Genomic DNA, 17,484 nt, shown 5'->3' on the forward strand with positions numbered 1-17,484 from the left:
TTTCTGCCATTATGCCATTCTTTTTCAAGTACCCCTAAAGGTCCTGTTGAGTGTCCCTGGGAGTACATGAATCCCAGGTTGGGAGCCAGTGTTTTACTGGTATGTAGTTTACAGTGCACTTACTCTGGTAGTGTTTACAAAAAGGTGATGAAGACCAGAATTTTAAAAAAGAATAAAAATGTATCTTTGATCTTTTATTATGTTTTAAATAAATTAGAGACTACAGTTCTTAGGTAACAGTTAGTAGTGGGTTATTTTTCAGGATCTGGCCTCGGGTAAAATCAGACAAAACTATTGTCAGACACCCCCCTAAGTTTAACCCCGGACTTATCCGAGGGTCATAGAAAATTCTATGATTGTTGCCTTTGAACTTATCTGTCTGATCGACTTATGGGCGGGCGTGTGCAGTGCTTAGGGTTGTGGTACTACATTCTTTGTTCGTAATTATGTGGGTATATTACATCCTGGAAGTAGAACAAATAGCAACTATTTTACCAGGGCAATCTTTGGTATGTTTATTTAAACGTCCCACTATGTTCAGTGGGGCTTACTCTTTGTAAAGCATAGGATCATAGCCCAACTATCTTGGGAGCTAGCTGGCACACCCAGGTTGAGGGTGTCTCTGGATATCAGTCTGGTTTAGCTCTATACCAAGGTTAATGATTTAATTTTCAGTTGGTAACAGGACAAATTACTGAGGTGTTATACCATATTTGTGACTTTTCCACATTACTGCAAATGTGAAAAATGGGGGTGTGGAAGTTGCAGCAGAGTGGGGAATTCATCAATCTGCATAGCAAGGGGTTCCAGATGAACAGTTTACCACCAGAAGCTTTGCGGTTGTCACAGGATTGCTCATTAATGTGCACCAACTGTCAGTGAGTTTCATCATCTCAAGTGTTTGATGCCAGCAGATGGAATGTGTGGTGTGGTATGTGTGAACATACCATAAGACTTTTCTGTAACTAGGAAAGAATGTTGTGTAAACTGAAGTGATTTCCTTGTTTTTTAAAAAAGAGATAGACAAAGGATTCTGGTGAGCCAGTTATTTTCCTTGAATCAGAGGGACAGGGTGGGAGGTGGTAGTGTTGTGATGTTACTACTTTTCCCAGCTTTTCAAAACAAAGATTATGTTTTATTCAGTTTATTTGAAAATTCATTTCCAAAACTTTGATATTGCTGGATATTAAATAATACTTAAAATTTTACAGTTAAAAAATCCCAATAAGCTAATATGGAATATTCCTAAACATTCTGTGAAACAGCTATGGCCTTGTGGTGACACCAAAAGCATTCAAAATATGCTCTTGCTTGGGGGTAACTGACTAGGTGATAAGGGCCAGATTGCTCTTGTTTTCCTCTGTGCCACCACAGGGCAATAGATCACCACATCAGAATACTTTTTGGAAAGGGGAAGCAAATACCCAGTAGCTGTTAGCCTCTATGCCAGTGGCTGGGGCCAGGCTGATTTTTCCTATGCTTGAGGTCTTTCTGGAAGGCAGGGAAGCAAATTCCCAACAGCCCATATTCATCTGGCAGGTAAAACTCAACTCTGCAGCCCTGATAAACAGTGCTATTTTGCGGCACTTGCAGTTATAGTTTGTTTGCTCACTTGAAGTATTCAAGGCCATTTTCCTACACCTAGCTTCCTGAATAGTCATCTGTTGGCCCAGACCATTGGTTGGTTGGCAACCTTCAGTCTCGAAAGACTATGGTATAAGCCTACAGCACCCGGTATTCCCAGGTGGTCTCCCATCCAAGTACTAACCAGGCGTGACCCTGCTTAGCTTCCAAGATCAGACGGGATCGGACATGTGCCGGGTAACAGTTGCTGTCACACCCAGACCATTACCATGAATGATAATGTGAATCAAAGTTATGCCTGCAAAACATGGTGTATGTTTGCTAAACTTCTGGGTGTCTTTCATGCTGTTTGAACAGCAGCAAATAGGAAGATGCAGTGAATGCATTACTAATCCAGTGGCACAAACGGTAGTTTGTGAATGACGCAGTTTACGGGTATTTAAGTAAAAGTGATCTGTTATGGAGAAGGATACAAGTCTATGAAGCCAGTTGACAGGTGTTTTTTTTAATTTGTCCTGTCACACCAAATGCTGCAAAAACATAAAACACTTCCTCCTGTTCCTGTTGATGCTATATCAGTGATGTCACTCGCACTCAACTAAAACTTTCCAGTGATGATTAATTGCAGAACTGTGATGGAATGCATATTTCCTACTTCAGGTAAACATCCTGTTGTGGAATATAAATGCGTTCTGATTTCTGCAAAAAACATATTAGTTTACACATGAATTTCTGTCACCTCTTGTCAGAGAGGTGATTTGAAAGACCTCAAAATATGTTGTATCGCAATGTATTTCCAGCAAAATTTTAGTGTGCTTCCCAAGAAGGTCTTATTTATGCAGCACAGTAGTTAGAGCTAAGAAATAATCGCTGAACGTTTGTTGTACAATGCCATTGTATTCACCTCCTTGTTTAGACAAGAGACATACTGGTTGTAAATATGTTTGCTTGAAGGAAGTTCTGTTCATTTCGATGGAATTTACTTTCAAGTTAGTGTGTCTAGGACTGCAGCCTAAAAGTACATAGGAGCTACATCTGTTCAGATAGGTGGCTTGAAAACAAGCCAGAAAACACTTTTCACCCAATAAATGATACACGGCAGACACACGTAGGCTGCTAGCCTAGAACCCCAGCTTTCCTTTCTCATTTTTTGCTTTGTGCACTCTATGTTGAATCCCCATGGCTGTCTCTTCCCCTTTTTTGTTTGATTTTTTTAACACCACCATAAATTCATGGTCATAAGCGGTCCCTCTCCTCTTCCATCCTTCAGCACTTCCTCTCTCTCTCTCTCTCATCCCAGTTCACAATCTCCCTTTCTGCCTCCCTAGTCTTTCTAGACAGAAGACTAGAATGGAATGAAATAGAGTTGTGGTCAGTTAGAACATAGGAACAGTCAGGGTGGTGGCTAGTACCCTTTTCAGATCCAGTCTTTAGCCCAGCCCTACACATGTGCTCTGTTAGTCTTTACCCCCATTTTCCACCTCTTATTACTGTTTAAATAAACCTGAAGCGGCAAGTTTAGGAATACCACCTGCTTTGTTTGCAGTAGGTCTCATGCTCAGTCTCTGGCATTTTCCCAGTTAGTCCTGGAAATGACCTAGAATGGAGAGTCTCTGCAGGTCAGCATAAACAGTACTGAGGTAAATAGACCAATAGCTCTGATTCAGTAGAAGGCAGCTTCCTGTGATCTGTGGTTGCCTATGTAACCATAACTTTCCTGAGTCTTTAACCATGATTTTAGATCTTTAGGTAAGAGTTGAGCCTTGATTAACCTTAACTAAGGCTAAGGACTGGATTGATGTAACCGTCCAATGTAGAAAAAGATGAGAAAAATTGCATTGAAGAGGAAGGAGCTGTGGGGTGGAAGAATGCAACCTCACATACTGTTCTGTTAACTATAGTTTAAGGATTAGAGCAGGGGTGTCCAAACTTTGGGTTGCAGACCACATTAGATTTTTTAAAGGGGTTTTGCACCAGAGAGGGGGGAAAAATGTGTGTACAGAAAACCACTGTGCTGTGCCATTCTTACATTAAGTTCTAAATCAGAAGTAAGTGAAGAAAATTTGTCAACCTATCAAGAATCGCATCAATTTTTAACAACTCTCATTTAGTTCAGGACTGGTGTGAGATGTGGTACTGGTGAAAAACAGCTTTCTTGGGCCTTTCCTGGCTCCTCCCTTCCATCAAGAAGGAACATTAATCTACCAGTCCACTTTGCTCCCAGCCAGCCTGAGCTGCAGCTGAGGTTTTAAATGCCTCATTGTGCTCTACACATGCTCCCAGCCTCAGCCCCTCAGAAACCAAGATCTTTCATGCCATATTTACCCTGTTGGAACAAGATGGAGAAAATATAACTGGAAGAATGAACACACCCTATATAAGAAAGTGTGGATTTATCAGATTCTGTTATAGAGATAAATTATTAAAGATATTACAGGAGAAAAAATGGAAAGTAAGAAAGAAAAAGAACCCTGAGGGGTAATCTGAGGGTTAAAGAAAATTGGAGGATTTATTCAGCTAATAACAATGACCCAAATTTATTTGAAGAAAAAAAAATGTATGAAATTGATAAATATGAATTAGAATATTAAAAAAGTATAGCTGGAAATGTAAATGGGTGGAAGAATTGTTTTATATGTGGTTATTATGTCAAAGAAGAAAAAAGTGTAATTAGATTGGAGAATTAGATTGGAGTTGAAATAGTTGTGGTGATAATTTTGGTAATTAAATTATTTTGTTTTAATATTAATGAGCAATTGAAGTTAGTTTACGCTTGGTCGAAAGTGAATATTTAGAAAATATAGTATAGGGCATTAGGGAAAATTTATTGTATATTATATAAATAAATGGATAAATCAATAAGAGGTAGAAATAGATAAGTAGATTAGGAGATATAGTATGATTAATTAGTAATGGTATATGGTATTTAGCACTCCTAAATGTATATGTTTGTAGGTCTGTGTGTGTTGATTAAAAAATAAAAAAATAAATAAAAAAGGAAAATGTCCAGTTTAACCAGTGCGTGTTTCCCTTCCCGTTCCAAAATAGCCACTTCTTTAATCTAGCTGCTCCCGGTCTCTGCCATCCATAGGTCCTGATTCCTGGTTGCTTTGCTTTCTGTGATATCTTCTCTGCACATCAACTGAGATTTGGATATACCAGCAACAACTTCTCATTCTTCACTATATATATTTTTTAAAAATATTTACAGTGCACCTTTCCCCTACCTATCAGGCGGTACCCAAAGTGCTTACTGTAGTTTTATTTTTTGTGTATTTGTAGATACGAAAGTAAAATGTGGGTTGGTATGCCACTCTGGCATCTTCCCCTCAGAGGGTAATTGGCGTTTCCCTGTGAGAAGGAAGAGGCACAGTTCAACTTAAGCCATTTCTGCCCAACGTTGCAAATACACAACAGGGACCAAATGTATACACCTGTGGGCTGGGCAGAAATGGGTTAAAATATATATCCATGCTATAGCTTCATTGAGCAATTTCAGTTGAAGCTATAATACTGCCTTGCTATTATTGAAGCAAATGTGAGAGAATGGTACATTAAAAATAACTGGGTTCTGCAAGTGTGTTTGTTTGTTTTTAACTCTTTAGTTATATTTTTAATTCTTTGATTCTAGAATGCCAGATATATTGTGTCTTGGATCATTAAGTATATATTTCTTTTTTTAATGAGCTAGCATGGCGGAATCTATGTGCATCGAAGTGCCAGATTTAATGAAAAGGAAATGAAGAGCAAGTTACAAGCCCAGACAGAAGCCAAGACACCAGTAAGACTATATTTTTCCTGGTTTTGTGTGTGTGTGTGTGTGTGTGTGTGTGTGTGTGTGTGTGTGTGTATTTACTATGTTTGAAGAAAGCTACCCTAAGAATGAGTTAAGCTAATACAGTAATGGCAACAATACTTAAGGTCATCTGTTGGCACAATCTTATAATTTACCTTCTCGCCTTGCTTCTTTGGACAGATTGAGTGGATGGAATGGGTTGCTTGGTTAATATTTTCCTTGCCCAGTAGGAAGGGCACTTGCCCTGAATAGCAGTTGCCTTTGTATGGTGAATCATTGCGGAAACACTGCACCCTTATAGAAGAGTCTTCATGTTGGTGTGCAAAAACTCTATTCCTACACAAAAATATACTCCTTCTCTCATTGCAAACTAAATAATTACATTAATTATCATGATATTTCTTATAGGTAAAGAAATTAGGGAATTCTCTGACATCTAATAAAAAAAGCCTATACGATAAAACTCCCCAGTTAAGCAACTCCTTGTGCAGTTGCCTTTCTGGGTGTGTGTGTGTTTAATAAATTAACAGTAAATCAAAATACTTTAACAAACATTAATGTTTTATCTGGATTCTTAAGGCTCATAAACACTATCACTTTCATCTTATCTGAGTCTGCTGTTCACGGCAGACACTCGCCTATAAGTCTATCTCACAGATGAGGCGAGGGCAGGTTTTCAGCCAAAAATAATAGAATGTTCCATGACTCTTGGATAATTTGGGGGTAAAACTTGGGAAATGGTGCTTGTGAGGAGGATCTGCAGCTTGCCCTGGAGTCTGATTGAAGGTGGGGGAACAATCTGAGCCACGCCACTGTTTTTGAAGACATTAACAAGGTGTTCATGTAGTACTGTGTGCCATTTCACCCCCCCAAGCAACAGAATTGAACACTACATTAAATTGCTAAAAATATCCAGATTTGAAACAGCAGAAAGACATTTACAGTTTAAATGTAAAGTTTACATTTAAAGCAACATAAACAGCTTACCACAGTGCCCTGCTTCTACTGCTGCCAGACAACTTTTTATACTGTTGTCATTTTAAGAGGCACTTCTGAATATGGAGTTAATGAGCATGCTCAGAAAACTCTACAATGGAGCTCTGACAAATGTAAGCAAAGCTGCCTGTTTGCAGAAACTTTCTGCAATCACTCAAATGTTCCTCACATGCTTCACAGACCCTCCACAGGCAATTTTAAAGCTCTTCCAAGCATCTCCTGGCTGCTGCGACAGCCTGAACAACCATGAGTGACCTGCAAATAAGGCGAGTTGTCAATTTATGCTTCATTTATTGTTAGAATTTTCTCACCTTATAAGCGAATATCTACAATTCTTAAACTTGTCCAGTATATCATTGTTTCCATTCTTTTAGAATTTGATCCTGGTTTACAAGGCAAATACAAACTGTCCTTTTTAAATGATTAACTTTCCATTTGTAATAAGTCAATGGTTATTGGCATTCTTAGAGCCCAATTCTTCCTGTGCTGATGCAGCCCCAAGTCAAGGGAGCAAAGCTTCTCCAACCTTAAGGAGTCCTCTGTGACTTTCCCTCTACCTCAGGATGCAGCACACATCCCTGTTGGCATGGCTACATCAGCACTGGAAAGTTGGATAGGATTGGGCTCTTAGGATGTTGGAAAGTTTAAAATTTATAAACTAATTTGCTCCAGTTTACCGACAACACACTGGAACAATCAGCGCATGCTCTGAACCTACATAGTGGGGACCTCCATAGCGATCGAAAGCATCTACCCGTAAAACATGCACCGAGGCTGAAGCACTGAATGTATACATATGAGCTTCTTGAAATTGCAGGCATAATTCATAAACTATTCTGCTTTATATTTCACTTTGTAACAAAATTGTTACTGCCCATTGTTTGGAAATGAGTACACTTGGAAAACGAAGACCAAGCAGTACTGGTAAATTTGCATGTAATGAATGTTACATTTGTATTGCTTTAAGATAATGATTGATGCACAATTGACGTCGTGTCCCTTGTAAATAGCAAGGACAATGTAATGCACTGTTTCTCTCAAATTTCAAGTGTTCTAATTGTTTCATTTTCAAGGGAACTTTAGTTTTGACATATTCTTGTCAAAATGATTCACTATTTATGAAAAGGCAAATGAACTGAAGTTAATCCTGCAGATGCTGAAGTTTATTGAAGCTACAGCTGCTGAGCTGTGTACTCTCTTTCACAAATTACCTTTGAAAGAACGCTATAGGCAAAGTAATCTGTGTTATCAGGCTGGGTTGAGAGAAAAATGAGACTGGATTGCAGTAACATACATGTACTGAGAAGGGTCAGTTGTACAACATGTTTACCTGGAATAGTATTGCTCAGTGCTCACCTATCAGTACTAAATTGCAACAATTTTTGCACTTTGGGGCTTGGGGAGAAAAGTATTCAGCTCCATAGCCCAATTGTACAGTCCCTATCCAGCTGGAGAAGTATGTAGTGGTATAGTATACAGTATTCTCTTACAAATATGTGGTATCTGCGGTAAGGCATGCACATTGCATTGCCTTGTTCTGGTTGTGACGGCTTTTTATATTTGATCTGCCTTTTTTAGTTGAAAGAATTTTTGAATGTTTTGAAAAAGCAGAATTAAACTGAACTGACTACATTTTCTCCCACACTGACAAATCAATTTGTTCATCACTATGTTTTATTCTTAGTTAATCTGTGTCTGCTTTTTTTTCTCAGCTACTTCTTTCTTTGTAGAATAACTTTAGATTCCCTCAACTTCATCCATGACTATTTTAACTAACAAAAATAGTAATTCCTCCACCTTGGTACCCCTATTATATGTGTGATAGTTCCCTCCATCAGTGTTCCCTCCATCATTTATATGTATTAGGTTTTCATGTGCCTAAAAAAGCATGTTGTAATGCTTAGTTTTTTAAAAATTTGTGCACACATATACACACTTTTTTTTTAAATCCTGCAGATGCATCTTATTATTTTTCCAGAGGGAACACGTTATGATCCCGAGAAACCAAAAACCATTGCAGATAGTCAGGCATATGCTGAACAGGAAGGTAAGATAATTTTCAATGAATTTTGGGAAGAGGGAAGTCAAAGCAATATGAAAGGACATAGCAATACAAATCAATGAAAGGGTATCAATACATAACTTAATATATAATCTGGAAGCGAGGGCTTTCCCTCCTTTTGTCTCATTTTGTTGAAAAGCTGTATATAAATAATCTTAATAGCTTTTTCTCCTTCCTTTTCTCCTTCCTTAGGACTTACTGTATTAAAGCATGTTCTTACACCACGGGTGAAAGCTACTCATGTTGCTATTGATTCATTGAGGAACTACTTGGATGCAGTTTATGACATCACAATAGCATTTGAAGGTACTGTGGACCATAAAGGAGAAAGGACTGCACCACCAGCTATGACAGGTATGTAGAGTCTTTAAATAGTATAAAGTATCTCTTCCTCCCACTCAGCTCAATTTTCCAAGAAGAATTGCTTGATTTCTATAACAAGTTAGAACAGGCCTTCACCAGCGTGTGACCCACTAAGCCAAATTCAGCCCACCAGATGAATCGTTGTTTCATTCAACAGCCTCCTTGTTCTTGCATTCCCATGCAAAAAGGGAAGTTTATTGGATCCCAGGTGATACATGTGAGGCAGATTATACAGTGGTTCTCAAACGTTTTAGCACTGGGACCCACTTTTTTAGAATGACAATTCATCGGGACCCACCAGAAGTAATGTTAGGGCTGGAAGTGACATCATCAAGCAAGAAAATTTTTAATATTCCCAATACAACAAAATAAAATCTAATTAATTGATTAATTAAGTAAGTAAAAGTTTACAATAAGTTTAAAAATTTATTTAAAATAAAGAAGAACCCTTCCAAACAGTTGCTGATCTGTTTAAAAAAACAACAAAAAACTACCCAAACATCCCAAAGGCTGCAATCCTATCCACACTTACCTGGGAGTATGTGCTATTGACTGTCATTGTTAAAAGCATATTCATAGTAGCCTGTTAAGAATACAGATCTATAACATTTCCTCAAATGCAGTCACACACAATGGAAGCATCAAGTCTAATATATTAAAAATAAAATACACATTGAAATGAATGGGGATCCTCCTGAAATTAGCTCGTGACCCATCTAGTGGGTCCTGAACCTCAGTTTGAGAAATGCTGTTATGGATTACTCAGAATGAAATCATTTCCTTAGTCCTCAGTGATACACAATCAGAAACAACCTCGTGTTCAGTTTTCTAGTTTCTAATGAGCAGTCTTATACTGAAGATGATCCAGTAAGCACTGGGTTCAAGCTTACTGGTAGATCTGTATAGCCCACCTGGATGGATATTTCTGTGTGACAACTCAGCTTTGTGATTCTCTTTAGATAATTTTGCATATCCTTACTCTAGCCATTTTCAACCACTGCCATGGCACACTGGTGTGCCGTGAATGGTCTGCAGGTGTGGAGGGAGGAGGGAGTTTGGGCGAGGGTCATTTATTTGTGGGGCCATTGGGAGATATGAGCCCCCCACCAGTAGCTTGGTGTGCCTTGTCAATTGTCAAAAAACTGATGGCATGCCTTGACAATTTTAGTTCTTTGTCAGTGTGCCATGAGATGCAAAAGTTTGAAAACCACTGCCTTATTCAATGTTCATTGCATCTGTTGTGATGTTCAGTTATCCAGTATCAGTTTGATCGGTCTTCATAATAAGGTCAATATGGGTTGAGTTTGCTTACATTAAAAATGATAATACAGTTGTCAATTTGTGACCAATCCCAAAGGCTTGCAAATTATTTCTTCCACCATGGGATTAGAAATTGGATTGCTTCCTAAAGCTAAGAAAGATTCATTTTGCTGTACTTTTTGTGTCCTGTGAAAAATGCTGTCCTCTCTTAATAGTGTTGGGGCAGTGAACAACAGTGGATGCATTTCACAAAGTTCAGAGTTTTTCATATGCTTTGCTTCTGGGGTTGAGCCTTTCTAATTTGAGCTCAACCCCAGAAAACTGCTTGCTTTTTTCCTGTTTCCCCTCCCATTTCAGTGACAGTGGGGAAGGGGGCAGTCCTGCGAAATGGGCTGAAAATGTTCACTCCTGAGTAAGAGCAAGAAGCATTATCATTATTCTGCTTTGACTCATGATGGTTAGATGATCCCTGACTGGTTAGAGTGCAGAGCTAGCAAGAACAACAAGCCCTCTTTTAAAAAAGGGGAGAAAGGGCACCAAAGCAGCTGTCAAGAGTTCATGAAATGATACAAAAAGGGTAATGTTTAGGGACTCCTTTGAAGAACATTTTGTCCTTCTCACAGATTCCTTTTTTGTGCCAAAACTGTTTACCTCAGAAAAATGTGGTGCAATCCCTATTGTTTTCCACTTTATAAAAATAAGTCAACTATCTTGAATTTATCTGTAGTTGTCTTGGGGGAAGGCAATTATGTACATTTTCCCCAAATGTTCACATTAGAACAAGTTGTACAAGTTGGAAAAGCTATACAGATCTTACCCATGGTTTTGAAACTATCATTCTTTGTCCTCTGTGTAGAAATGGCACTTTGCCTGAGGCATACTTAACATGCATCCTTGCCATTCAAACTTCTTCATCTTTTCAGTGCTAAGAATTAACTCTCATTGCCTGACAACAGTAAAAAGATTTAATTCAGCTGTTCCTGGGGTGCTTTAGAAATCTGTTAAGATCAGGGATCCACAACTTCGCTCTCTCTCTCTCTCTCTCTCTGTCTCTGCTATGCTGAGCATGGCAAATCCATATCCCCCCTTCTGAACTTGAAGCTGTGGAAGGGAATGGGATCATCCCTGACCTCATGCTGCATTTGGGAGGTTGTCCATAGCTCAGTATGTTTGCAGAGACAAGACTTCTGAGCAGGAAAAGGGTCACAGTGACCACAAATTTTGACTGGCTACACAGGCCAGTCAAAATACATGCATTCCAGGTTAAGGCAGACAGTATATCATAAAAGAAGTCATTGAGAGATTTATGTAGTGTTACAGCCCAATTTTATTCAGATACCGTACCAGCATCACACAGATGCAGGCACAGCAACTGTCATATCCAAAGCCTGTCCTGGCAACACCATACCGAAATGGTACTGGTGCCAGCGCAACAAGGACCAAATGCCAAGCCTGTTCTGGCAAAGTAACACTGGTGTAATAACCCCAGTCTCCATAGAAACACTGGCCCATCCACTGTCCATGGAACAGAATCCTGTTCAACCCCCTGTGGCAATGAAAAGCAAAAAGCATTCTGATAAATGTTTGACCAGCTGTAGCAATGGTTGAGGTTCTGGAATTCCCCAGAAAGAAGCAGACACTCCCTGCTGTTCGCTGTTGTAAAAAGGAAGCTATTGTAAAAGGAAGGGATGGTTGACCAACACAGCTGCTAGCAGAGACGCATGTGATAATCTTGAAGGATTAAATTGGGTGGGGAGCAATAGAGACATTAGATGCAGCATCAAGATATTGCAGCATGAAATTCCTTCCCCCTCTTTTCTTACCTGTGTGGGGTGCATTGCCCTTCCCCTGTTGAGCTGGTGAGGTAGAGGTTTGACAGCCCAATCCTATCCCCACTTACCTGGGAGTAAGCCCCATTGACTCTAATGAGACTTACTTCTGAGTAGGCAGGCATAGGATTGGGCTGTAAATTGGGTGTTTGTGTGTGGAGACCTCCTGGGTCAGAATACCTGCAATAAGATTTCTGAGAAGACAGAATACCCTGCCATTAATGTTGTGAGGGACAAAGAGAACTCTTGTTTGTGCACTAATTTTGTGCACTAATTCCCCTTTACCAGGCTTCCCATCATCACCGAAGTTCTCCTTTGAAGGACTATACAGGTATAGCCATGTGCTGTATGTCTTCTCATCTGAACTGTAGTCTTCCTTTGGTACTGGGGTTGGTGTTCTGTAATTGACCTATCAAATGTAATACCCCCAACATCCAGTCCTATGTTCCATAATAGAAAAGTTGGTGGGTCAGGGGGGTGGCATGAGGTGCAATTTCTTGCTATTTTCTCCCTTCCCCATTGTTTCTAATGGGGTTCCTCCTACTGATGCCAGTTTTGTCATCGGCATAGTTTTTTTCTAGTGTTGGGGGCATGTTGCTTGCTAAAGAGAGGTCAGGATATGGTGTGTGGTGTTCCCTCCTATGTCTCTCCCACATCATGTCCTAGTTGCCTCCCCGTTTTGGGATCTCTGCCAGGAGGAGTTGCGTTAGCCTCCAAGTGACATCCAAGTTACATTGGTGCAACGTTTTTCCAGTGTTGGGCCAGTGTCCATGGTGCATCCATTATTGCACCAGCATACACAGAGATACTGGTGTATCTCAAGGATAGGATTAAGACTTTCCAAATAGTTGAGAAGTCTTTCTAGTAACTGTATGGCCTTCATCTCCTGTTCTTTTCATTGCTTGAAATTATGTGAGAACAATGTTTTTGTTACTTCTAAAGTGAAATTCTTATCTAATTCTAATACAGGTGTGCACTGCTTAACAACCGTTCTCTTAACGACGGACCGCATATATGAACAGTGGTCAAAGCACAATAAAGATGCTCTTAATGAGGCAATCGCGTCTACTGTAGCCTGCAGCAGAGTGTCTGTTTACAGAGAGGGTCTTAATGCAGAGAGGAGGCATCTATCTCCAGTAGCCTGTGCAGCCAGCTTGTGCCTGGCAGGGAGTGTCTGTTTACACATCAAAGGCAATAGATTGAACTGACTTGAACATATCCCCATTAAGTGGCACACGTCTGTATACACATTTGTACCTTGCATTTTAATGAGACATAGGTTTCAGTTTTAGACTCCTCACATTGACCATTTGTTTACATTGGAGTTAGTTGGAAAAGTAGACATTTAATCGCTTATGCTTGGAAATACAGTTTATGAAAATCAGGACTGTTCAGTTGCATGAATTGCCTGGTTAAGTCAGATGATGATGCATCTGGAAAAATGAAGGTTTATTTTTTCCATCTTAGGTCAGTCCTTCATGTGCCTGAAGAATTTAATATATTTAAGTAGGGCTGGTCCTGAATCTTCTGGCAGCATATCAAATGCTACCACCCTGGTGGTGTGGCAGCCTCTGCCCTGTCCACTCTCCAGTGTTCTAGCACAGGGGCGTCCAAAGTTTTTGGCAGGAGGGCCACATCATCTCTCTGACATTGTGTCAGGGAAAAAAGTTGATTTACATTTAAAATTTGAATAAATTTACATAAGTTTACATAAATGAATATATTAAAGATGAACTTATATGAATGAATGAAGGTCTTGCAATAGCGCAAGGCCTATAAAAGGCCTTGTACAAAGCAAGGCTGGCCTTTCCTTTGCTGCCACTACTGCATCACAGACCTGAAACAACAAGCAGTGGAGGGGAACCCTCATCCCACAGCTCATGCGAGAGGTCAAACAGTCACCCTCACGCTGAGAGCAGTTGTGTTGGGCCAGTGTGGGCTCCAACAAGTCTCCGGAGGGCCAGAGGCTCATTGGAGACTGGGGGTTCCCTGAGGGCCGCATTGAGAGGCCTCAAGGGCTGTAAGTGGACCCAGGGCCAGGGTTTGGACACCCTATTCTAGCACATACACACCCATTTCCTCTTGCTCTGTTCCTCTCTTCCTTTTTCAACCCAGGAAGCGGGAGGAGGAGGAACAGTCCTGGATGCAAGTTGGCAGAGAGAAATGGGCACACCACACACACCCTACTAATCAGCTACCTGAGGAGTTGCTGCAGTTGGCTTCGTGGGTGGGCTGGCCCTGTATTTAAGCAATTTTTAAATATACTTAGAACAATTATCCACACTCAATGAGATAAATGAAGCGGAAGGCTAGATTTCTACTCCTGTTTCTGCTTCTGTAGTATATTGGGTAGTGCTTCACACTAAAAAAAAAATTCTTTTGATCCTTGGAGAAAATAATGTGCACATGTGTTGCTTTTTAAAGTGTTGCTTTTAAAGTGTTTTAAAGTGTTGCTTTTAAAGTGTTTACGTGTGTTGCTGTCCACCTGGTGGTGGACATGTTGATGAAAGTGTCTACCCAATGTGCAGCGGCAGTGAAGAAGGCCAGTTCTATGCTTGGGATCATTAGGAAGGGTATTGAGAACAAAACTGCTAGTATTATAATGCCGTTGTACAAATCTATGGTAAGGCCACACCTGGAGTATTGTGTCCATTTCTGGTCGCTGCATCTCAAAAAAGACATAGTGGAAATGGAAAAGGTGCAAAAGAGAGCGACTAAGATGATTACTGGGCTGGGGCACCTTCCTTATGAGGAAAGGCTATGGCATTTGGGCCTCTTCAGCCTAGAAAAGAGACGCCTGAGGGCGGACATGATTGAGACATACAAAATTATGCAGGGGATGGACAGAGTGGATAGGGAGATGCTCTTTACACTCTCACATAATACCAGAACCAGGGGACATCCACTAAAATTGAGTGTTGGGCGGGTTAGGACAGACAAAAGAAAATATTTCTTTACTCAGCGTGTGGTCGGTCTGTGGAACTCCTTGCCGCAGGATGTGGTGCTGGCGTCTAGCCTAGACACCTTTAAAAGGGGATTGGACAAGTTTCTGGAGGAAAAATCCATTATGGGGTACAAGCCATGATGTGTATCTTTAACCTCCTGATTTTAGAAATGGGTTATGTCAGAATGCCAGATGCAAGGGAGGGCACCAGGATGAGGTCTCTAGTTATCTGGTGTGCTCCCTGGGGCATTTGGTGGGCCGCTGTGAGATACAGGAAGCTGGACTAGATGGGCCTATGGCCTGATCCAGCAGGGCTGTTCTTATGTTCTTATAAAGACTTCAGGAAAAATGCTATATGTACATCAGCCTTTAGTTCCCCCCCCCCAATACTAATTGTTGGTATTGATATACTGATGGTTTCAATGCTTTCTAAACCACTTTGTGAACTTTTTTCTGAACCTTTTCTTAAATTGTCTTAATTCTTCCTTCCGTTTCTCATTGTTATGCTGCTTGTGCAGGCAAATGCTGATAGATACTTGTTGATGTTTAGTTTCTATTCCTTTATTCCACATGACTGAAAGCTGCACTAAAAAATAGTATCTTTAAAATCAGTCACATTTTTGTTCCCACAAGATTTTGCTTAACACATTCTAATCAGTTTTTGATTCATGGTAAGAACATTATCCATAATCAAAAGCTTGAGTTAATATATGGTTTTTAATTATGTTGTTTCTTGTGAGGAGAGGTTTGTTTTAGCCCTGATTCCAAGAATAGCCTCTTGGCAAGTTTGGGAGAATTAAACAGCCCATCAAATCCTGGCACTTCAAGTCAGTACATCCTAAAGTTGGATGTAATTTGTACTTAATGAATTGTTGCAGTGAGGTGGGGGATGGGGGAATCTGCGTGTGTACACTCGCTTAACTGCATAAGTCTTTGGGGAGTTAAGCCGATGTGAAATTGAGGGTCATGGGACTCACCAACAACCTTTAGTGGCTCTTATGATGGAATCCAGCTGTTCCTTCACAAAAATAGGAATGCCATAAATTCTTATCCGCTGGTACGCTAAAGTGGTTACAGTGACATTGAGTCACTAAAAAATGAATTAGGCTTGCTAAGATGAACTGCATAATTAAAATATTTCCTTGAAATGCTTGATTGTGTCCAGTTGACCATGCTTGTAACTACATTGAAGCATTGGGTTGTTATTTATTTTCTTAAATGGTGTTAAAGCTGAGAGTGACCTAGTATGGGAGACAGGATTTCTCGATAGTGGCTTATACATTTAGAAAGACTGAGTTGCTGTGTGGTGCTACCACTTTGCCTTTACTTTTGCTTCATGCTGTGACTATAGCACTTGACATAGTTGAAATTGAAGCCCAACATAATGCTGTTCAAGGTAGACAAAGGATTAGTGAAATGGCATACAGATGTTATATTTGTATTGCTTCCACTTGCCCAGGAACCTGCCCCCCATGTGGGGGATGGGAGGGGCGCTGATAAATGTGCTGCTCCATGGAGATATATGTCACTTACCTGGTTGTATATTGTAAAAGATTAGTCAGGTGTGAGTTGCCAGCTTGTACTCCCTTGTATTCATAATTGCCAGCATAATGCTGTATCATTGTAGGAAGATCAAGTAGCTCAATAAATGAATTAATTCAACAAGAAATGTGTGAGGATTTTACCTTGATGGGAAGTTGGAGTAATTGAAAAAAATGTGCTGATTAGCAGCACAAGAGCTGCTGCCTTCATCTGACTATGTAAACTTGAATTAGTTTTTCGGCTGTCCATTTTGAAAGGGAGAGTGCAGTTTACTGACCCTCTTCTCTGTATTCATGCTTTATTATATGGAATGTATAATTCAGTAAACTATTTCAGAAGGGTGCATACTGGGCTTTATATTGTTTCTATACAGTAGCATTATGTGATAACCTGATATTCCAAAACACAAACCATAAATAAAGCAAAACATAATTTGTTATTAATATATGGCATTTTGAACTCACATAAATCAGATGCAGGCCACTAATTTTTGTTGGGATATGTGTATTTGAGAAAAATTAAATTCTGGATTTTAGAAAGATTATAATATTTTAAAAAGATGTATCTATATATCACTCCTGTTGGAACTGCATTTGTGACCCATTAAATTCTTGAATTTTCCCCCTATATTTTATTAGTGCTGTGATTTTCAAGATCAGATGAATTTGATAAAATTTACGTATGCACTCAAAATCTTGATTTTCTCTTAACTTTCCGAACTGTCACACCAAACCATAAGAGTTGCCAGCTATGACGGAAGCAATTCGTGGAGGGTTTCCCCCCCAAAAAACATGATGCAATCATGTTGGGAACTCTTGAGAGCCCTGTTGCAATCTCCTGGCTTGCTTTCAGTAGTCACCTGGAGATTGAGGGTGATTCCTGGAGACTCCACACCAATCCTGGAGGGTGTTCAACTCTCACCATAAAAAACCATTTCTTATACTTGCATTTGTTTTGCAAGTGGACGGTAACTTTAACTGAAGCAGCAAGGGGTGTTGTAAAAAACCATGAGGGAGTGGAAGAGTTAACAGAAATAGTGCAGATGTAAGTGGACCTAAGCAGTTCTGGACCACCTGCTATGTATTAGATTGCAAGCGTATACAAAACC

At 39.9% G+C, this 17,484-nt stretch overlaps 1 protein-coding gene and 1 pseudogene across 1 annotated transcript in view; one reads left to right on the forward strand and one right to left on the reverse strand.

Annotated features, from left to right (window-relative positions):
* Positions 1 to 17,484, forward strand: part of AGPAT5 (1-acylglycerol-3-phosphate O-acyltransferase 5) — a 32,524-nt gene that overhangs the window by 10,437 nt on the left and 4,603 nt on the right. The window contains exons 4-6 of the mRNA XM_066640488.1: positions 5,276 to 5,365; positions 8,333 to 8,423; positions 8,631 to 8,792. Of these exons, the coding sequence (XP_066496585.1) occupies positions 5,276 to 5,365; positions 8,333 to 8,423; positions 8,631 to 8,792 (343 nt within the window). The remainder of the gene's footprint in view (positions 1 to 5,275; positions 5,366 to 8,332; positions 8,424 to 8,630; positions 8,793 to 17,484) is intronic.
* LOC136637246 (5S ribosomal RNA) lies at positions 1,720 to 1,839 on the reverse strand (annotated as a pseudogene).

The sequence above is a fragment of the Tiliqua scincoides genome, chromosome 1 (genome assembly GCF_035046505.1).
Source record: "Tiliqua scincoides isolate rTilSci1 chromosome 1, rTilSci1.hap2, whole genome shotgun sequence".
Taxonomy (NCBI): domain Eukaryota; kingdom Metazoa; phylum Chordata; class Lepidosauria; order Squamata; family Scincidae; genus Tiliqua; species Tiliqua scincoides.